This window comes from Mirounga angustirostris, unplaced genomic scaffold, assembly GCF_029215605.1.
Source record: "Mirounga angustirostris isolate CCGP_5_RB_7025 unplaced genomic scaffold, mMirAng1.0.hap1 SCAF_7, whole genome shotgun sequence".
In the NCBI taxonomy this organism is placed as follows: domain Eukaryota; kingdom Metazoa; phylum Chordata; class Mammalia; order Carnivora; family Phocidae; genus Mirounga; species Mirounga angustirostris.
This window is the reverse complement of record NW_026991715.1, coordinates 33,002,457-33,025,262: the sequence shown is the minus strand read 5'-3', so window position 1 is coordinate 33,025,262 and position 22,806 is coordinate 33,002,457. Positions and strand designations below refer to the sequence as shown.

At 41.5% G+C, this 22,806-nt stretch overlaps 1 protein-coding gene across 6 annotated transcripts in view; it reads left to right on the top strand.

The window, feature by feature from the left end:
* SIL1 (SIL1 nucleotide exchange factor) overlaps nucleotides 1-22,806 on the top strand; it is a 219,706-nt gene that overhangs the window by 127,726 nt on the left and 69,174 nt on the right. For all 6 annotated transcript variants that reach the window (XM_045893334.2, XM_045893341.2, XM_045893325.2 and 3 more), the window contains 3 exons: nucleotides 481-580; nucleotides 12,502-12,693; nucleotides 18,424-18,545. In XM_045893334.2, the coding sequence (XP_045749290.1) occupies nucleotides 481-580; nucleotides 12,502-12,693; nucleotides 18,424-18,545 (414 nt within the window). The remainder of the gene's footprint in view (nucleotides 1-480; nucleotides 581-12,501; nucleotides 12,694-18,423; nucleotides 18,546-22,806) is intronic.

Genomic DNA, 22,806 nt, shown 5'->3' with positions numbered 1-22,806 from the left:
GCCTTGTGATATCAGGCCAGGCACGTGGTGGGGAGGGGCAGGGGGGCTCAGGTCTCCATTGGTCCCTTTACTAGAAGAATATAAATAGGGTGCTTGTTACATCCTTTGTGCCCACTATCCTCCAGGAGGTCCTGCCTGTCACGCTGACAGAACAGCATTGCACTGACATTCCAGACATACTTCTGCCTGTGTAGCTGGCTGAGGGCTCTCTGTCCATGGTAGGCCTCTGTCTGCCCCATGGCATTTCCTCCTCTTTCATGAAATGACCCCATCTTCAGCTGTGTATTTCCTCCTTTAGCTTCAAGGTCAGACTACCTGTTGGACTTGTGGCTGACGAAAGGCAAAGCTAGAGTGGTGCACTCTGAGTTAGAGCTGGCCTGGCTTACCTTGTTTTGGAGTGCCAGCCCCTGCGGTGGGGGGGTGTTTTTTTCTTGGGAAAGATGATGCCTCCTTCCTGACTCTTACCTTCTCTTTGGACAGGCTGGACATCAACACTAACACCTACACATCTCAGGACCTCAAGAGTGCACTGGCAAAATTCAAGGAGGGGGCAGAAGTGGAGAGTTCAAAGGAAGACAAGGTGTGTGATATTCTTTCCAGGGAGTTAGTAAGCCTACTGGACAGCCTTGAAGGGAATCACTTCTCCCTGAAGCTGTTAAAATAAACATGGGGTTATGATAATAATATTGTAAAATAATTTAAAGGGCAGTTATGCCAAATAAGTAATCCTTTATAGACAATTTAAAAATATATACCAGTGGGTGCCTGGGTGGCTCAGTTGGTTGAGCGACTGCCGTCGGCTCAGGTCATGATCCTGGAGTCCCGGGATTGAGTCCCACATCGGGCTCCCTGCTCAGCGGGGGGTCTGCTTCTCCCTCTGACCCTCTTCCCTCTCGTGCTCTCTGTCTCTCATTCTCTCTCTCAAATAAATAAATAAAATCTTTAAAAATATATATATATATGTATATATATATATGTATATATATACACACCAGTGCTGGGAGCATTTCATTGTTTAGGATCCACCTTTGCGTTATATGTTTGGGGAAGATGAAGCACAAAGCAGAGATAATCATACTCTTCATTATCACAGACAAGAGTGAGGTGAATAGAGATTAAAACACAGATCTCCTCACTTACACTTGGATTGGACACAAGCTTAAAGAACAGAGGAACTGGGCTGGGAAGGAAGCCTTTATCCTTGTCCATGTCTTTTGAACATAGTAGCAAGTGTATTCCCTGTTCCAGGGCTCACGTTCCTTAAATGTACAGTGCAGGGGTGGAACAAGAGGATGGCTGAGGTTTCCTCCAGTTCTAAATTTGTGTACAGACTAAGGGAATGAGAAGGAGAAAGAGGCAGAATTGCAGCCCCTTGCTATGCCCCTCATGTCTGGGAATGCTTGTGGTTACAGACTTATACCAGAAAGAAATCTTAAACTTGAGATGGAGCACGAACTCATGTGATAGAGAATTCCAATATCATTAAAAAAAAAAAAAAAAAAAAAAATATATATATATATATATATATATGTATTTGTTGGACGAGAGAGAGAGAGCGAGAGCATGAGCACAAGCAGGGGGAGCAGCAGAGGAAGAGGGAGAAGCAGACTTTCTGCTGAGCAGAGAGCCTGATATGGGGCTTGAGCCCCGGACCCTAGGATCATGACCTGAGCTGAAGGCAGACAATTAACAGACTGAGCCACCCAAGTTCTGCTCCCTTATCATTTTTTTACACTTCCATTTGAGTCCCATCCTTGAAAGCAGCTCCTCTGATGGCTACTTTAGAGACCTTTCTAAGTTCTCCCTTCCTCTTATCCCCCTCACAGTCCTCTTTTGCTTTGTCTCTCTGCCAGTGCCCTAGAATCCTGGCAATATCTTGGAGGGGCAGCATCAGGTTCTTGACAGCTTGTATGTTAAGTGGAAGAAGCCTTGGGTCCCTCAGATCCTTTAGAGCTAAGCGTTTCTGAGACAAATGAGCTTTTTTTTTTTGGTGTCGGAGAGGACCTCATTAGGATGTGTTAATATGCAGACCATGTTCTCCATGTCTTTCCTCATCTTAGTGAAGTCACATCTCCCAGTATGGAGAGTGTATGTGGTATGAGAAGATGAGTAGCAGGATGGCAGTGGTAGCAGCAGGGGTTGTAGGAAGGTGATAGATAGAATTTCATTCTACCACAGGATAGGAGGGTGAGGAAAATCAAATCCTCTTACCTGGTGAAGCGGAGGTGAGCAGAGGAGAGAGGTGTGTGCTTAGGTGCTTAGAGCAGAGATTGATGTTCCTGTGGCCAGGGATTGGGCTCATCCTCACTCATCATCCCCTCACCGTGGGCTCCATGTGGGCCTGATGGAAACATAGCAGTCAGCCCCTGATCCATGTCTTCTCTGTGGGTGGAAGACCCACTTTACCCCATCTCTTCTCTTTGTTCTCTTTTAATGGTCTTCTTTCCCATAGTAAAGTTTGTATAGAAAAGTATGAATATTAAGAAAATGTTTTTTAACCTCACACCTGTCAGAAGGGCTAAAATTAACTCAGGAAACAAGTGTTGGTGAGGATGTGGAGAAAGGGGAACCCTCTTACACCGTTGGTGGAAATGCAAACTGGTGCAGCCATTCTGAAAAACAGTATGGAGGTTTCTCAAAAAGTTAAAAATAGAACTACCTTATGATTTAGGAATTGCACTACTAGGTATTTACCCAAAGGATACAAAAATACTGATTCAAAGGGTTATATGCACCCCGATGTTTATAGCAGCATTATCAACAAAAGCCAAATGTCCATCAACTGATGAATGGATAAAGAATATGTGGTGTACCTACACAGTGGAACATTACTCAGCCATCAAAAGGAATGAAAGCTTGCTACTTGCAATGACGTAGCTGGAGCTAGACTGTATTATGCTAAGGCAGAGAAGGACAAATACCATATGATTTCACTCATATGTGGGATTTAAGAAACAAAACAGATAAACATATGGGAAGGGGAAAAAAAAGAAAGAAGGAAACAAACCATAGGAGACTCTTAATGATAGAGAACAAACTGAGGGTTGCTGGAGGGAGGTGGGTGGGAGATAGGCTAGATGGGTGATGCTCATCACTTGTTGTGATGAGCATTGGGTGTTTTATGTAAGTGATGAATCCCTGAATTCTGCTCTTGAAACCAATATTGCACTGTATGTTAGCTAACTAGAATTTAAATAAAAATTTGAAAAAATAAAAAAAAAACCCAAATAAAGATTAAAATAAAAAAATAAAATATTTTTTAAATGTAAAAGCAAGAGATTAAGTTTTCGGTTGATTTTTTTTGCAATTAAAAAGAATCCTTTCCAATTCTTAATTGCAGGAAACTGAGGGTTGCTGGAGTGGGGGGTGGGGTGGGAGGGATAAGGTGACTGGGTGATAGACACTAGGGAGGGTTTGTGCTCTGGTAAGCGCTGTGAATTGTGCAAGACTGTTGAATCTCAGATCTGTACCTCTGAAACAAATAATGCAATATATGTTAAGAAAAAAAAAAAGAAGAAGAAGAAGGTAGTGGGAGGGGAAGAATGAAGCGGGGGAAATCGGAGGGGTAGACGAGCCATGAGAGACAATGGACTCTGAAAAACAAACTGAGGGTTCTAGAGGGGTGGGGGTGGGAGGATGGGTTAGCCTGGTGGTGGGTATTGAGGAGGGCACATTCTGCATGGAGCACTGGGTGTTATGCACAAACAATGAATCATGGAACACTTCATCTAAAACTAATGATGTAATGTATGGGGATTAACATAAGAATAAAAATAAATAAATACAAAAAAAATACAAAAAAAAAAAAAAAGAAAGAAAGAATCCTTTCCCATTGCAAGAGGAGATCCCAGTATCAGTACCCAAATGCAGGATCCTTATTCAAGCTGGTATAAGTCAACTGCTGTTTGCAAGATAAGGCTGACACACTCCTTACTTCTTTGGAGTGTAGGTTGTTGGCTTCTTCACTGAGGTGCTAGAGCCTGGGGTTTTTCTCCTGCTTTCATTTGGAGCCTTTTGGGATTGACTCAGCTCATCGTCAGTGCCCTTGGGACTGGCAAATAAATTGACTTGAAGTAGGTTGGGGAGTTTCTGACATGTCTCAAGCTCTTGGCTGCAGATGGCATTATGCTTTTTGTTTATCAGTCTTTAAACTCAAGTTGTGTGGTGGCTTGCAAGAACAGGATGGTGCTTTTGCTATTTATAAAAGCAATACTGTCAAATATTGTGCCGTATCCTATCATTTGAGTGAATGTTTTTCTGACTTGATTTTTTAGGGGGAAGGGCACCAATTCTATTGTATATGTTTGTACCTTAGATTTAAATGAATCAGTCCTTCCCAGAACCCCTTACCTTGTGGAAAAACTCGCATCTAGCCAGACAGATTTGGACTGTTGAATCTGATCCCTTTATACCTCTATTACCATACAAATGGCTTGATGCCCTATTTTATTATGTCAGCTGTTGTTCACCTGTATCCTATAAATTGTTCCATTTAAAAACATGACCTTCTTAAACTTTTGATGCTGGACAAGATAAAGTAGACTCATTTCTTAATATTACTCCTGCTAAGGACAACTAAAAACCTTGGACATAATACTAAAAGCAAATATAAGAAGACTCTAAAAGGTGGGAAGAAGAAAGGAGACTGGCTAGTGACCTTGGAACTTGAAGAATAACATGATAGTGAGTTCCTTGGACATTCTTTTTGCCCTTTGTATATCCCAGAGTGGGCATTCGAGAGGCCCACATCCAGGAAATGCCAACAGGTACAGATAGAAAAAAGCCCTAAAAAAGACCTATTCTTTCTAGAGAAATTGCTAGGAAAAGGGCAGCCTAAAAGAACTAAACCCTTTTTGACAATATCTGTCCTACTTTAGCCAAAGACGATGGAAATCTCCCACCCCACCCTTAGTGCCAGTGGAAATTGAAGGGAAACTTGGATTTCCACCTCCCACTTTGTGGTAGCAGGCTGCACTCTTATTCCTCCACCAGAGTGGTGTCAGCAGAGACCGAGTGGGTAGACCGAACTTCTACCCCCTATCTCTGGCAATGATATGATGTGATGCAGGATTCTGCTACCTTGACCAAGGTGGCATCAGTGAGCCTTGAACAGAGAGCTGGAATTCCTACCCTCTGCCCAATGGTAGGATACTATTCTCTGTTTCCCCTGCTGGTGTGGTACCAGCAGACACCAAGTGTGGAGCCTGGTTTTCCACCCTCTACATTGGGGGTAGCAAGCTGCTTCTCCTGTTGGGGTGGTGTCAGTAGAGGCCAAGAAGGATATTTGAATGTCTTCTTCTGCCTGACACTACCAAGGTGGTTTTTCACTTGGAGCAGAGGTGATGCCATTGTGTGTGTTGGTCGGGTTGGGGGGAATGGGTGGTGGTGAATGGGGAATCTGTAGTCTGACCTTCTACTTGGTGGCACTGAGATAGCGTGAGGCATCATTTTGCTCCCCACTCTGGGACATTGTCAGTGAGGGTAAGTGAGGAGCCTGAACTTCCACCCTCACACCAGCATCAGTGAAGCAGTGTTTCAGTTCCCCCAGCAGGGTGATAAAGAGGCCAAGGAAGGACTTCTTGTCCCAGTGTAGAGTGTCCAGTGGTGGCAGGTGATGTTCTTCCTCCTCCTAACTAGAGAGTGGTGGTAGGATTTTGGAGAGAAGGGAGCTGGAGAAAAGGATTTCACAAATGAAATTTTGGGCATATTCTCTGGTGACCCACATGAGAAACTGACCAGAATTAACACAGCAAAAGATCTGATAACTGAAACGCAGTGTGGAATACTGCCCGGTGTCTAGATGAGCCTTTGGCAGGATATAAAGGAAACAGACCAAAATAACACTGCATAGGGTCTGGAAACTAAATTATCTTAGAGTCACAGCCACACAAGAAGGACAGAACCAGTGTATTAAATGTAAACATTTTAACTGCTTACTGAAAAGGAAGATTCAGTAAGTTAGAGAAATCTTAAAACTAATATCCAAAATGTCCAGAATACAAAAAAAAACAAAAACAAACCTTGAACTAATAGATAATAGATGCCAACAGTGAGATGACACAGAAGTTTGAATTACCTAAAAAGGATTTTAAAGCAGTTATAAAAATCATTCAACAAATGATTATGAACACTCTTGAAACAAATGACAACCTCAGCAAAGAAGTAGATGACAGAAGAAAGAACCAAATGGAATTTTTAGAACTGAAAAAAAAATACAACTCAGAATGTTTAAAAATCACTGAATATCAGGGCTCAGTAGCAGAATAGGAAAGAGAAGAACCAGTAAACTTGAAGACAGAGAGAAATGACTAAAAATAGGGAAAAAATGAACGGAGACTTAGGGACCTGTGTGATTATAAGAAAGGATTTAACATTTCTGTCATTGGAGTCTTAGGAAAGGAGAGTACTGAAAAATAATGAAAAAATAAACTAAGAAATAAAGGTGGAAAAATGCCCAAATATGATGAAGGGCATAAATGAATAGATTCATGAAACTGAATTTTCAGTAGGATAAACTCCGAGAAATCAACACCATGACTCTTCACAGCTACAGAAAAAATGTTGAAAACAGAAAAAACATACTGCCTTAGGGTACAATGATTGACTGTGCATTTTTCATTTGAAACTACCAAGACCAAAGTATGTATCACAATATTTTTCAAGTGCTGAAAAAACTGTCCACTCAGAATTCTATAGCCAATGAAAATATCCTTCATTAGCAAAAGAGAAATCAAGACATTCTTACACAAAATTGAAAACATTTGTCACTAGCAGATGTACCTAAAAGAATGACTAAAGAATATTCTCCAAATAAAAATGAAGTAACAGTAGAACGACACTTGGAACCATCAGGAATAAGAAAAGAACAATGAGGGCGCCTGGGTGGTTCAGATGGTTAAGCGTCTGCCTTCGGCTCAGGTCATGATCCCAGGGTCCTGGGATCGAGTCCCACATCGGGCTCCCTGCTCCTTGGGAGCCTGCTTCTCCCTCTGCCTCTCTCTCTCTCTGTCTCTCATGAATAAATAAATAAAAGCTTTAAAAAAAAAAAGAACAATGAATGAAAATAAGGGGAAAAAGAATAGACTATCTGGGCGCCTGGGTCGCTCAGTTGGTTGAGCGACTGCCTTCGGCTCAGGTCATGATCCTGGAGTCCCTGGATCAAGTCCTGCATCAGGCTCCCTGCTCGGCAGGGAGTCTGCTTCTCCCTCTGACCCTCCCCCCTCTCATGTACTCGCTCTCTCTCATTCTCTCTCTCTCTAATAAATAAATAAAATCTTTAAAAAATATAAAAAAAAATTAAAAAAAGAATAGACTATCATTCTCTTACATTTGAAAAATAGTGTTTGATAGTTGAAACAAAAATTATGACCTCTTCTCTAGCTCCATATACATTCAATATGAGTTTCACCATCAGAGTTACCACTGTTACTTTCTTTGCTGCACTTTGGTCTTTCTTGGCCACTTCTTTTCTTTTGATTACCCATTTTTATGATATGTTACTTGGGCTTGTCATTGGAAGATGAGGAAGTCCTACAACTACACACTTGACATCTGTGTGTGAACGGAGAAACGAATTTTTAGTGACCTGTCAGACAGACCTAGGAAGAAGTGGTATGATCACCCACTCATCATCATGAGCATTTATGTTATATGTAGTGAGTTGTGGACTAAAGAGCCAGCAACAAAGTTTGTACTTCATGTGATTACTGTTAAATGAAATTTGTGGTAACTGAAATTTCAGTAGTGTTGGGAGAATGGTGTTATTGAAACTATAGTATTTGAACTTGGTGCATGTAAGATCTGTGCAAAGCAAAGACTGTATCTGATTAAAGACTTGTATCTAGAATATAAAGAACTCTGAAAGCTCAACAGTAAAAAGTGACAACATATTTAGAGAATGGGGAAAGGAAGTGAACAAACAGATAATTCACCGAAGATGATTTGTCGATGGCAAATAACCACCCGAAAAGATGTTTAATGTCTTTAGCCTTTGGAGAAATGCAAATTAAATCCACAATGAACTATCACTATACATCTATTAAAATACCTAAAACAAAAGTGGTGATAATACTAAATACTAGTGAGGATGTGGAGAAACTGAGTGTTTCATACATTGTTGGTGAGTATGTAAAATGGTACAGTCACCATGGAAAATAGGCAGTTTCTTATAAAACCAAACACGTTTGTCATATGACCCAGCAGTTGTACTTGTGGGTATTTATTGCCAGAGAAATAAGAACTTGAATTTATATAAAAACCCTTATACAAATATTTATGTTCATAATAGTCAACACCTGGAAACAACTCAAATGTTCAACAGGTGAATGGTTAAGCAAACTGTACATCTGTATAATGCAGTACTACTCAGCATTAAAAATAAATGAACCATTGATGCATGTGGTAACTTGGATAGATCTCAAGTGCATTATGTTCATATAAAAATACTATCTCAAAAGATTACAGACCTTGTTATTCCATCTTTATAACATTATCTAAATGCCAGAATTAAGGAGATGGAGAACAAAGTAGTGATTGCCAGGACAAAGGGATGGGTGGGAGGGTGAGGTGCGCTGTAAAGGGATCGCCCAGTGGAGTTTGGTGGTGGTGGAATAGTTCAGTAGCCTGATTGTTCTGGTGGATACATGAATATATATATTGGATAAAATTGTATAGAATAATATACACACATATACGTGCAAATGTGTACATGTAAAAGCTGATAAAATCTGAGTAAGGCTTATAGTCTAGTTAACAGCATTATACCTTTGTCATTTTCTTGGTTTTGTTAGTGTACTGTTAACGTAAGATGTTGCCATTGGGGGAAGCTGAACCAAGGGTACATGGTACTCTGTGTATTATTTTTGTAACTTTCTGTGAGTTTATAATTATTGCAAAATAAAAAGTTTTTTTTTTTTTTTTTCTTAAAATAGGCCCTCTTCCTGAGGGCCAGGTACACATCATTTTCGTGAGGTGGAGGTGACTTATTTCTTATCCTGCTCACTTGCCTGACATCCCACAGCTCTAGGCAGTAACTCAGCTTCCCCAGACCTCTTTGCCCTGCCTTTGGCGGCCATCCAGAGTCCTTTAGCTGGGTGTAGGGAGAGCATTTCACTGTTGTTTTAGCCTGAAGAAGCAGGAAATGGTATCCCATAGGTAGCATTGCTCTGCTAGGGGCTTGGTCTTTTTTAAGAGAGGCTGATTCATTTCTTTGGTTGGTGTTTCTATGGAGTACTTGTAACTGGGGAGAAAATCCATAGGTAATAGATGAGCAATTTGGAGCTGACAGCTGCTCATCATTCTGCTTTTTATAAATATTCCTGCCTTTTAATTTTTCTTGGAAGATAGAGACACAAACCACTGTGACCTTTTGGACTCTATTTATAAGCACTGTCCTCTAAAATTGGGAAGAAAATGGGAGTGTCACATGTATAAAATATCTAATTGAAGTCTTTTATTCACCTCCAACATAACTTCATTTTTTAAATTTTTGTATGTGTGTGGGGTGGAGAAGGATTGAGAGAAAATTGAGACTTGAGTATAGTACATACAGTAATTTAGCCACTTCAAACAGTTGAACAAATTGTACACCTGTAGTTAGTTTGACAGTAATGAGAGTGATTTAATTTTCATCAGCAAATTGCTCCCACTCTGATAGCTCTTTACCCACAGTTTCCTACATCTGGGTTTCCCTAAAATGTTGCTGGATTGGGCAGGGCACAGCAAAGATAGTAAATGATTGTAGAAGATACAGAACCAAGGTGTGGATTATTCCACCTTAGACCTCAGCCTTTTCAACGGAGTTTAGGGATTGAAGGTGAGCTTGCATTGCTTCCCCTGACCTCAGTGATGGCAGCAAGAAGACTTTCCATTCTTCTTGAACATTAGAAGTCAGATTGGGATAAGTGAACCTGGAAAATCTTGAGTGTGTTTTTGGGGCAGAGGTCTATATAGATAGACTCTGAGGGCTCTCTTCTGTGGGCGTCTTAGAAGGTGCAGGTATGCTTTGAAGACGGTGTGGGTTTGGTTCTAGACCACTGCAATAAATCAAGTCAGATTACTTTTTTGGTTTCCCAGTGCATGTAAGAGTTATGTTTACTCTGTACTGCAGTCTACTAAATGTGCAATAGCATTATGTCTAAAAAACAATATACATACCTTAATTCAAAAAGTACTTTATTGCTAAAAAATGCTAACCACCTTGAGCTTTTAGTGAATTGTAATCCTTTTGCTTGTGGAGGGTCTTGTCTCAATGTTGATGGCTGCTTGACTGATGAGGGTGGTGGTTGCTGAACATTAAGGTGGCTGTGGCGATTTCTTAAAATAAGAAAGCAATGAAGTTTGCCACATTGAACAATTTCATGAACAGTTTCTCTGCAGCATGTGATGCTGTTTGATAACATTATACCACAATAGAACTTCTCTCAAAATGGGAGTCAATTCTCTCAAACCCTTTGACTGCTTTATCAACTGAGTTTATGTAGTATTCTAAATCCTTTGTTGTCATTTCAGCAGTCTTCACAGCATGTTCACCAGGAGTAGATTCCATTTCAGGAAACTACTTTCTTTGCTCATCCAGAAGAAGCAACTTTTCATTCATTAAAGTTTTATCATGCTGCAACAGTTCAGTCACATCCTCAGGCTCCACTTCTAATTCTCTTGATATTTCTACCTCATCTGCACTTATTTCCCCCACTGAAAACTTGAACTCGTCACAGTCATCCATGAATGTTAGAACTGACTTCTTCCAAACTCCTGTTCATGTTGATAGTTTGACTTCTTCCCATCATGTTCTTAATGGGATCTAGAATGGGAATACTTTGCAACAGGTTTTCAGTTTACTTTGCCTAAATCCATTAAAGGAGTCACTATCTGTGGCAACTGTAGCCTTACCAAATGTATTTTCTTATTATTATAATTAAGACTTGGAAGTCAACATGACTTCTTGATCCATGGGCTGCAGAATAGATATGTTAGCAAGCATGAAAACAACATTAATCTTGTTGTACATCTCTCAGAGCTCTTGGGTGACCAGGTGCGTTGTCCATAAGCAGTAATACTTTGAAAGGAATTTTTTCTTTCTGACGGTAGGTCTCAATGTTTGTCTTAACATATTCAGTAAACCATGTTGTAAATAGACATGTTGTCATCCAGGCTTTTTTGTTCCATTTATAGAGGACAGGCCAAGTAGATTTAGCTTAATTCTTATGGGCCCTAGGATTTTTGGAGTAGCAAATAAACAATGGTTTCAACCTAAAGTCAGCAGCTGCATTAGCCCCTAACGAGAAAATCAGCCCGTGCTTTGAAGCCAGGCATTGACTTCTCCTCCTCTAGCTATGGAAGTCCTAGATGGCATCTTCTTCCAATAGAGGGGTATTTTGTCTACACTGAAAACCTGTTGCTGAGTCTAGCCACTTTCACGAATTAGCTAGATCTTCCAGATAACTTGCTGCAGCTTCTATATAAGCACTTGCTGCTTCACCTGGCACTTTTATGTTACGGAGATGGCTTGTTTTCTTAAACCTCATGAACCAACCTCTGCTAGCTTCAGACTTTTCTTCTGCAGGTTCCTTATCTCTTTCAGCTTTCATAGAATTAAAGAGATTTTAGGACCTTGCTCTGGATTAGGCTTTTTGGTTTAAGGAAATGCTGTGGCTGGTTTGACCTTCTATCCAGACCACTAAAACTTTCTCCGCATCAGCAATACGACTGTGTTGCTTTCTTACAGTTTGTGTGTTCACTGGAATAGCACTTTCACTTTCCATCAGGAACTCTTTGCATTCACAACTTGGCTAACTGTTTGGCACAAGAGGCCTGTCTTTTAGTTATCCCAGCTTTTGACATGCCATCCTCACTAAGCCTAGTCATTTCTAGCTTTTGATTTAAAATGAGACATGAGACTCTTCCTTTCACTTGAATACTTAAGAGGCCATTGTAGGGTTATTAATTGGCCTAATTTCAAAATCATTGTCTCAGGAAACAGGCAGGCCCAAGAAGAAGGAGAGAGATGGGGGAATTGCCTATCAGCGATGCAGTCAGAATACACAAAACATTTATCAGTTAAGTTTTGGTGTGGCTTGTGGCACACCAAAACAACTACAATAGTAATATCAAATACCACTGATCATAGATCACCAGGACAAATATAATAATGAAAAAGTTCAAAATATTGCAAGAATTACCGAAATGTGACACACAGACACAGAGTGAGCAAATGCTGTTGGAAAAATGGCTGATAGAATAGCTAAATGCTGGTTGCCACAAACCTCCAATTTGTAAAAAAAAAAAAGAAGAAGAAGAAGTAACAGCTCTAAGTTTGACAAAGTGAAGTGCAATAAATTGAGGTATTCTTGTAGGAGGATTTTTTGATAGTACAGATGAAAGAAGGTTTTGAATCCTGGAGCAGTAATTCCTTGACAATGGGCATCCATGATAGGCGACAACTGTCTTGGAGAGATGTCTCCAATTGATCTAATTATCTTTTTGCTTCAATTATCTTCTTAGGCAAGGCAGGCCAAGGTTAAACGACTCTTTCGCCCCATTGAGGAACTAAAGAAGGAGTTTGAGGAGCTGAATGTTGTCATTGAGACTGACATGCAGATCATGGTACGGTTGATCAACAAGTTCAACAGTTCCAGCTCCAGCCTAGAAGAGAAGATTGCTGCACTCTTTGATCTTGAATATTATGTCCATCAGGTATCGTATTTCTTTGTCCATAAATCTGACTTTTAAGTAACATCTTCAACAGCAAACCTTCCTGCCCTAAATCCTGAGAAAACATCATCAGCATCTTTGCTCCTCTCTCAGGGCATCTAGTATTTTTAACCTAGGCCAATAGCTATTGTAGTAAGATATATTCTAGAAGAAAGGGCCAACCTCTTTTTCATTTGCAGTGTTATGTCCATTATTTTTCAACACCTATTATACAGCAGGGGCAAAACAGCCATGGTCTCTGTTTTATGTAGCTTATAGTCTGGAAGAGGGAACAATTAAATCATGAACAATGAACAAAAAAATGAGATAATTTAAACTTAAGATTGTGATAAGGGCTCCAGAGAGTAGTGTGGGAGTATATAACGGGGGAACTTAGCCTAGTCAGGGGTGTTGGGGAAGGCTTTTCTAGATAAAGTTTTATTGGGACACAGCCGCATCTGTTTCTTTATGTATTGTTCTATTGTTTGGGCTGTTTTTATGCTACAGTGAGGGGTTGAAGAGTTGTGACAGAAACCCTATGGCTCACAAAGCCAAAATCATTACCGTCAGGCCCTATGGAAAAAGTTTGCCAGCCCTTGAATCAGAGTTCCACAGGCAGAGGAAACAGCATGTGCAAAGATTTTGAGGTTGAGAAGAGCTTGGAGAGATTAAGGGCCTGGAAAATACTGGATAGGGTAGCATAGATAAAGTGGAAAGGTTAGAGATTCAGAGAGGTGGAATTGGGAATATCATGCTCTTTATGATTTTATCCTTGATTTTAAGAACCATTGGAGAGTTTGCAGCAGGGAAAGGACTGATCACACTTGTGCTGTAATTATCATAGTTAATACTTATTGAGTATTATCATAGACAAGGCACTTAGTCAAGTGCTTTATACATACCAATTCATTGAATTCCACAGCTGCCTTATGGGCCTTGTTACTAGTTCCATTTTATCACTGAGGCAAATAAGACACAGGTCAGACCTGATATTGCCCAAGGTCACCCAGTTAGCGAGTGGTAGAGCTGGGATTTGCAAAAAGGACTATCTGACCCTAAACTGTGCTCTTAACCTTTTGGTCATTCTGTCTCCTCTAGGATACTGGAATCGTTTGAATGAAGCTCAAAAAGACATAGGTAGATCTAAGGAGAAGGAGCAAGAGAAGTCGTTTATTTATTCAATAAATTTATTGCATGCCTGTTAAGTCCCAAGAGCTATTTCAGGCACTTAAAATACATCTGTGAACAAAATTGGAGCTTAGCTTCTAGCGGAGGCAGATAGATAATAAATATAACTAATAACTAAATTATGGACGGTGTGTTTTAAGTTGATAAATACTGTGGGCAAATAAAAAGTAGTTCATGGTAAGGACTGGCAATATTGGAAAGGAGCATCTCAGGAGAAACAACAAGTACTAAAGCCCTAAGGTGGGAGCATGTCTAGTGTGTTTGTGGGTTCAGAACAAGTCAGTGTGTGGTTGGAGCTAAAAGAAGAGAGAGGGACGTAGATGAAGCTTAGACAGATAATGGGGGGAAGATCATAGACCGCCTTGTCGAGCATGGAAAAGAATATGAAACTGGATGTTATTAAAGGCTGTTGAGCAGAAGAACAACATGCTCTGACTTACTTTTAAAGGATCCCTCCACCTGCTTTGTTGAGAATTAGAATGGAGGCAGGGGGTGTGGGTAGAAGCACGGAAACCAGATAGGAGGTTATTGCCGTAATTCAGACTAGGGACGATGGTGGCCCAGGAAGACTGTGTAATCATAATCAAAAGCTTGTTTGAGATCCTCATCAAGACACAGATCTTCAACATCCTCCCACACATGACTGCGTCCTTGTTCTCTATAAACTAGGCTAAAAGACATTCTTTCTTTCTTTCTTTCTGATTTTGTCAGCCTTTGTGGTGAGAGAGGATGAGTGTATACTGTATCTGCAGGAATTATGATGCAGCCTCTTCATCTTCTTTCTTTGCTCATAACTCTTTCTCAGGACTCAAATAGCAGGTCTATGATCCTCTTAGAGAGAAAGTGGGCCTGAGTTCTCTTTCCTCTTTCCTGTGTTTCTCTCCAGGGTGAAAAACAAGAATTCCAACAGCTTTTCCGTTACAGATATTTAAAGGATTAAGGATCTTAGAGGTTATTGGCCAACTTAGTCCTGCTCTGATCTTGGCAGCTTTTATTTTTTCTCATTTAACATACTTGGGTGGATCTTTAGGTATCAGGTCTCTACAGACTCTTCCTTTAGTTGAGCATAAAAGGCCAAAATAACTGGAGAGCTGATCATACTTAGAGGGGAGTGAGTACACAGGAGGCTAGCAGGGCCCTGACAAAATTGTTTTTTTTCCATGCAAGTCAGCCGGTTATCTGGCGGTGTTGTCTCTAGGGTGACGTCCTATTCTGCTTTCATGAGTTACTGGGTGGGGTAAACACTTTCTTCGACATCACCTAACTCAGTCCCAGGTCAGACCAGGAACCGGTTCCCTGGTGAGGCCAAACTTGCTCTCTTCGGCAGAAGAGTCATAAACGTTCTGAGTCATTGGCCTTTGGATTGGAAGTACAAGGTCCTTGCTTTGGGCTGGTATGTCAGGCTATCATGCAACAGGTTGAGTTGTGATTTCATGGGGGAATTAAAGAAAACACAGCTTAACCTTTAATTCTAGTTGTGAAGGGGAATTCAGGTAATTTAGTGCTAGCATTGTGGAAGATAGGACTTCTGTTGCCAGGAACTTCACCAGTCCACTGCTGTTCTCGACTCACTGAATAGAAGCTTTGAGGAGCCATGGGGTTCAAAGACCCAAACTAAATCTGACCAAGGATTCCTCACAGCCATATTGGAATTCATACATTTCTATATTTTTATAAAGATTAATTTTTTTAGAGAGAGCATGCACGTGCATGTGGGAGGGGTGAGAGGCAGAGGGAGAGAGCATCTCAAGCGCACTCCTCGCTGAGCACAGAGCCTGATGTGGGGCTCGCTCCCACAACCCTGAGATCATGACCTGAGCTGATACCAAAAGTCAGACGCTTAATCGACAGAGCCATCCAGGCGCCCCAGCCATATTGGAATTATTAAACAGGATCTATGAAAAGCAAAACCTCGAACCGTTTGGAAAACGGTTGTGAATTACTTATGAGGTGTAGCTTCTGTCTGTCCCATGTACCCTAGGGCAGTGTGTTTGCCTTTCTTCAAATGTCTCCTCAATTATTTAATATAGTTTCTCCCTTTGTCTATTTCCTGTTCTCTGATTGTCTGGCCAGTGCTCTGGTTCTCTCTTTTCCTCTGGAGTGTTAGCACAGTTCCTACTATGTCCTTCCCCATGTGCTCCCTCCCTCTGCCTTGAGTTTCTGTCTACCTGTCTCACCCCATCCTGAAGGCAGCCTGGGGAAAGCTGTGGCCCCAGACCTAGATGTGGAGCTGCAGACCTGGGACCTGATCATGCCTTCTCCTGTGTGATGCTGAGCAGGGCCCAGATTTTGGAGCTTGATCTTCTGAGTGTACAGTGGGCAGAATGACTCTTTTCTTCCTCATCTTCAGTGAAATAACAAATGAGAAAACATATTGAAAAGGTTGAGGTGCTTATGTAAATGTTAGAATTTATAACATCCTGAATTGTCTTTGTAGTAATAAAGACAAACTACATCTGCAACAGAACCTCTATGACTTTGTGTTGCTTTGGGGCTGTTAGACTGGCAGCCACTCCATTAGGAACTCCTACCAGCTTTGACAAGTAGCCACCCCAGGCACTGAATGACAGGACTCTGAGCCATGGCTTTGTTATCCAGAAAACTTGGAAGGGGGGAGAATCAAAAAGAGGCAGTGAGTTCTTAGATTTTAGAACTAGAGTGTGTGAGGGCGCCTGGGTGGCTCAGTCGTTAAGCGTCTGCCTTGGGCTCAGGTCATGATCCCGGGGTCCTGGGATCGAGTCCCACATCTGGCTCCTTGCTCAGCAGGAAGCCTGCTTCTCCCTCTCCCACTCCCCCTGCTTGTGTTCCCTCTCTCGCTGTCTCTCTCTCTGTCAAATAAATAAAATCTTAAAAAAAAACAAAAACAAAAACTAGAGTACGTGAGAAAGGAAGGCTTATGAAGTATTATTTGTACTTACATCAGCCAAACACCCCGCTCTGAGTCTCCCTAGTTGGCTGGCCTATGGTCCAGTAATAACTCCTCTTCGTAAGGACAGATTGAGGAAGAAAAATCCCAGCCCTGACTTGGGGGCCCTTATGGCAGAGCAGACTCCACACTTGTTTCAGGACCCTGGATTGGCCATCTCTTTAGGTCTCTGGTATCAGGGACCCATCCATTTTGTTGGCACAGATGCCGCGGGTTGCCTTTTTTACTCACCGTGGAGTTTATTTCAGTAACGTTTTTTTCTGATCATATTTGTTCATTGGTTTAACAGTTACTTATTGAGCACCTAAGTATACACTCAGCATTGTTCTAATCACTGGATCTGCAGCAATGGTCAGGCAGAAAAAAACCCTGTTCTTATGGAGATTATATCAGAATATATAAAAATGATCTTCTAAGTGGTGAAAACAGTCTAGGTCTACCCAGGAAAAGGCAGAGTCAAAGTCCTTCAAACTCAATTTCTCTCTTAGAGTCTTTGTCTAGTTTGGAAGGACACAGTCAGGTAGGAAACAGAAGCATCTGGAGGAAAAAGGTGTTGGGCTAGCTTCCTGCATTTTCCTGATGATTTGTAGAGTGGGATCAGACTGTGGGCAAGAGGCAGTCTTTGTAGCAACAAAGGTATTTCCAAGGGAGATTGTAGTTACTACATGGAGAAAATAGGATCCAGTGACCTTTCTTTTTTTTAATATTTTATTTATTTATTTTGACAGAGAGAGACAGTGAGAGAGGGAACACAAGCAGGGGGAGTGGGAGAGGGAGAAGCAGGCTTCCCGTCGAGCAGGGAGCCCGATGCCGGGGCTCGATCCCAGGACCCTGGGATCATGACCTGAGCCGAAGGCAGACGCCCAACGAATGAGCCACCCAGGCACCCCTCCAGTGACCTTTCTGAACAAGTTGGGTTTTCTTGTTCCAGGATACTAAGGAAGCCTGGGGACTGAGATTCCCTATCGAATAAAAGGGAAATAGTCTAGACTTGGGGCTTTGGACCTTAAAGGGTAGCCTAGACCAGTGCCATTTGATAGAATTTTATTTGATTATGGAAATGTTATGCACTATCCAATAATAGCTACTAGCCAGTAACACAGGCCTAGAGTACAGCCTTTGAGGGAGAGACTTCTGTGCAGATTTTATCACACTTGTCCTCAGAATCAGTCAGCCTTAGACTGTATGAAGTGAGGAAGAGAGAGGACTTCTTTTTTTGTAAGTGTCTGCTGCTTCCATTACTTGTACTGGGACTGGACATGAACAGGAAGCATGGCACCATTTAGTAGTCCTGATGATGCCAGATCTTTGTGTTAACAGCTTGTACATTAGGAGCAAGCTTTGTGATTTGTTATGGTTATAGCATTTTCCAGGATATATTTGGCAAAAGTAATAGCTAGGTGCCATTTCAGCCATTTCCCACACAGGTGCTCATAAATCATGTTAGATGAATTCGGAAATCTCAAATTTAAGAATTTGTTATTACAGATCTTTTCTAGTTGGTCACAATGGCCACCACCATTGCTTTTTACTTGACTTTTTAGGTTTTTTTGAATACTCACCAAAAAAAGGCAGTAAGAAGGGCTCTTCTTTCCTTGATGGCTGTACCTTTGTTGCAGATGGATAATGCACAGGACCTGCTTTCCTTTGGCGGCCTTCAAGTGGTGATCAATGGGCTGAACAGCACAGAGCCCCTGGTGAAGGAGTATGCTGCGTTTGTGCTGGGGGCTGCCTTTTCCAGGTAAGCAGCATGGATGGACATCCCATTGGCCAGGATTGTTAGGGCCCTTCAGGTGAAGTCTAGCTTTACTTTTGGCCCGATTGGCCTGGAAGAAGGTTACACTTGAACTCTTGCACATCCCTATACACATTTCATTGTAATCCTAGTGAAACTAGGGTAAGAATTTGATTCTGCCCTTATTCCAAGTAGATAAGAATTTTCACCATGTTGTTACCATGTGTGACTCTCTGTTCCCTCTCATCTTACAGACATATAATAATGTATTTTAGGTCACATTCTCTGTTGCATTCAAAGCTAATAAAAAGTTAGACCACCCATGGCTGGTTGAGTGGAAGGGAATGAACTCTAAGAGTTGATCCTTTTGCAATGAAACTACATCTGGTGATGAATAAATGTTGAACCTGACTGAGGAGGGCCTTTTGGGGGGAATATGCCTTCTCCTTATTGTCTGGTACCAATCAACATGCATTCAGGTTATTGTACTCTTTGGGTTGGGATTTGTTTAAATTTCAGTTAGTCTGGCTTATGCTAGAAGAGTGATAAGGCAAGAGGAATGGGGACACAGCATCTCTTAAGAGTGGATGCAGAAAGATGTGTGGGCACCACATCATAACACTAAAAAAGTCAAGATGTCTTCAAGCTGCAGTTGGTCCATTGGAGCCACAGTTCCTTCCATTTTTGAAAATCTGTTCTTAGGACTATTTGTGCTTCTAAAAGAGGAACCAGTATTCTGATTCTTGGTGCAAAGGCATGGGTAGTAGCTATTAGGGGTTGCTCTGCTAGGGTGCAGGGATTAAGATGTTGCAGGAGAAAGGCTATTGTAAACATTTCTGCCATTGTAGGCTCATTTTTGAAAAGATTTCCTTTGCCTTTCATCCTTGCTTATTGTTATTAACCAGAATCTCAGACTGATGTCTCCTCACTGTGAAAGGCTGCTGGGTCTTTTCTTAGTAAATTGAGGGGCAGAGCTGGTAAGGCTGGAAGAATTGTTTCCTGAGGGAAGCTGAGCACCCTGCAGGACCTGCTTAGACCTTCAAGCCCTGGTTCTCCTGTGGTTGTATTTTTGACAGTGTAGGCTTTGGCTTCCAGGGCACTCTGCCTCCCTTGGTCTCACCTACCAGACCCAGACAGTCTCTCAGGAAGCCCAAGGAGATGTTTGCGTGTGCCTCTACTGGAAGGGTGGAGAATCTGAGTTTGTCATAGGTCGCTGTGATTTCAGCCCTAGAGAGAAGTCCAGGGTCTTATCCTTACAGCTTCAGAGGCTTGAGAACTTATGGAAGCTCACTTTTTGTTTCTCAAGCCATGAAATAACTAAATCAAACATTATTAACCTCTCTCCCCAAACTCTTTTTGGAATTCTTTCCTATAATCCCAAGTACCTTCTTTCCACTTTCAATATGAGCAAATTATCCTACATGTCCCTTGCCACTGCTTCTGGAAACACATTTCTTGGGGTAAACTGTGTAACATCTTGTGTCACATCTTATTTAAAGAAGACTAAGTAACTTGAGAAGCATGCATTAGGCCTGTGTAGCAGGCCATAACTCACCCAGGGGTGTGCCAGTATGTGGTGTTATTAAGACTTATCCGTGGTTGTTTTAGCATGAGACCATGTTAACATTTATGTAGCATCACTAAAATTTAAATAGAGATAAATATAAAATATTGCAACTTAGTGTTTTGGTGGCAAGCAAACTGCTATATTCAAAATGTTCTAGCTGGGCTTTTCATGGCCCACTGGAGGGCAGTTACAGTGATGGCATGGTATGGCGCCAGAGCTTTTGGAAGCCAAAAGCAGGCTCCCTAAACATCATGAAAATGTCAGTGTTTTATGCAAAGAGGAACTTGGTGCAAGGTAACTCTTTCTATGCAGAAAAGCAGGCTTCAGTGCTCTAGTCTCATATTCATTATTGACTCCTAATGTCCTAAGTGTTGGTTTGGCAGCTCCCTACACACACGCACACACACACACAGTGTGTGTGTGTGTGTGTGATTGGATGAAGTTGCTCTTTGTCACGAGGGCATTCAAGGGAAGTGAGCATGGTGGAATCATGGAGTCCCAGCGTTTGGGGGTGTTATTTAGATACCATTTCTTCTAGTTTTCTGCTAATGGGTAGGAATACTGCTCATTCAGTCCAGGTGTTTGAGTATGTGGGAGGATGAGACAGACCACTGCCCCAAGAGTCAGAAAATCCAGGTTCAAGTCTAGTGTCTGTTATTTACTGACGGTTTACCCATGGACAAGTGATTTTACCTTTCTAAGCCTCACCTTTTCATCTGTTAACTAAAAGCAATGATAGCCGTTTTCTGCATTTCATAAGGTTGAATGAATATGAAGTAACATAATATACAGGTCCCATGGAAAAGCTTATAAAGCACCTGTCAGTGATAAGTGGTATAACATCATCATGCTCACATTGTGTCCTTTTTACTGTAAGTTTTCAGTATAAGGCAATTTTTACTTCTTATGTTTTCACAGTACAAAGCTTTATCTTCCTGATTTTCTTTTCTGCGTATGTTCTACCGCATACATCTCTCCGTGCTAATCTTGATGCTTCATGAGAGTGTTTATTTGCCTACTTGGGTTAATTGCTTAATAAAGCCTCCACACACAATTCTGTGGATAAAGAGATATCTTGCCTGGTGTTAACCGTGAAGCAATTATTCCAAGATCAAGAAGAAAGAGTTGACATAAATGTAATTGACGTGACCACTGAATGTTACATGGTTCCTGAAATAGTCTGTTCCCTTATTTAAATATTATTCACACTAATTTAGGGGTCACCAACACTCATTTTCTGCTGTTTGTTGCCTTTGTATAAGGCAGGTCACGCTCTTGCATAAGAAGATAATCGGAGATAGGGAGATAAGGGTCTGATGCCTTTGGCAGCTTCATCTTTTCATGGTTTCTTTCTTTTCTTCCCTGCTTTCCCATCTCACTGCCCCTTCCCCCCATCCTCCATGTCGCCCCTCTTGCCTTCTCTCTCTCTCCATTCCACCTCCTTTCTTATTCTTCAAGTCACTTATTTTCACTGGTCTTTCCCTAACCTGATACCATCTCATGAGGGCACCCGTGTTTATCTGTCTACAGTCTGACCTACCAGGAGTTTTGGAGTCCCAGACAAGTCATTGTGCTTCTGTGTGTGAGAAGTCTCACAAAGGCCTTGTGAATTTCAGAGGCCATGCAGCCTTCTGTAATCTGGTTTTGGTTTTATTTCTCAAAGTAAGAAGTATTTTGGCTTCTCTGCCAAACTACTAGCTGCCTACTTTTGTTTATCTCTTATCTCCCTATATGTAGCCTTTACCATTTAACTGTCAGGAGTTAAATTATCAAGAAACTGACGTGCTTGCCCCAGGGAACCCTGGCTTTTGCTGTTCTCATGCCCCTGTCTCCATCATTTTTCATGTTTTATATCCATCTTTAGTAACTCACATTCTGATCTGCATATGTATGCATTATTATGCAATAAAATGGGATTGTAGGTTCTCACTGAATGCAGTACTTTTGTTTGAATGTCCACAGTTTGCAGGGGTCATGGACCTGTGCCTGGTACAAAAAAGGATGTACATGTGCCATCAGTCATACTGCAGTTCTGTTTTGTTGGATCCCTGGAATAGGATTCTGTTCTAGCCTCTCCTCTTGGAATCTGCCTTGGAACCTCCTTAGCAGATTTTGTGTTAGTTATATCTCTTTATAAAATGAATGTCTCCCCCACTCCCAACCCTGCACCCCCTTATCCCACGCTTTGTTGGCTCTCTGGTTTCCTCGGTTATACTCATCCCACTAAAGTTTTACCAGCTCATTTTTAAAAAAGATTTTATTTATTTGACAGAGAGCACAAGCTGGGGGAGCAGCAGGCAGGGGGAGAAGGAGAAGCAGGCTCCCCACTGAGCAGGGAGCCCAGTGTGGGACTTGATCCCTGGTCCCCGGGATCATGACCTGAGCTGAAGTCAGACGCTTAACTGACTGAGCCATCCATGTGCCCCTTACCAATTCATTTTTAACCATTGGGCCAGTGTCCTATCGCCGACTTCCATCTCCTTCTGTTGGCCTCTAATTTCCAGATTTCTTCCCTGCCGTCCTTAGTGAATTTTAGTGCTCTCCTCCTTCTTGATGGCTTTTGTTGAGTTTGCTGGGCATTAACATTCTCACCTGTATTGACTTTTATCTTTATGTCTATTATCCGCTAGATAATTTGAAATTCATTACCCATTTTTGTCAATATCTCATGTTCGCTGACCACCTCCGTATTCATTTTCA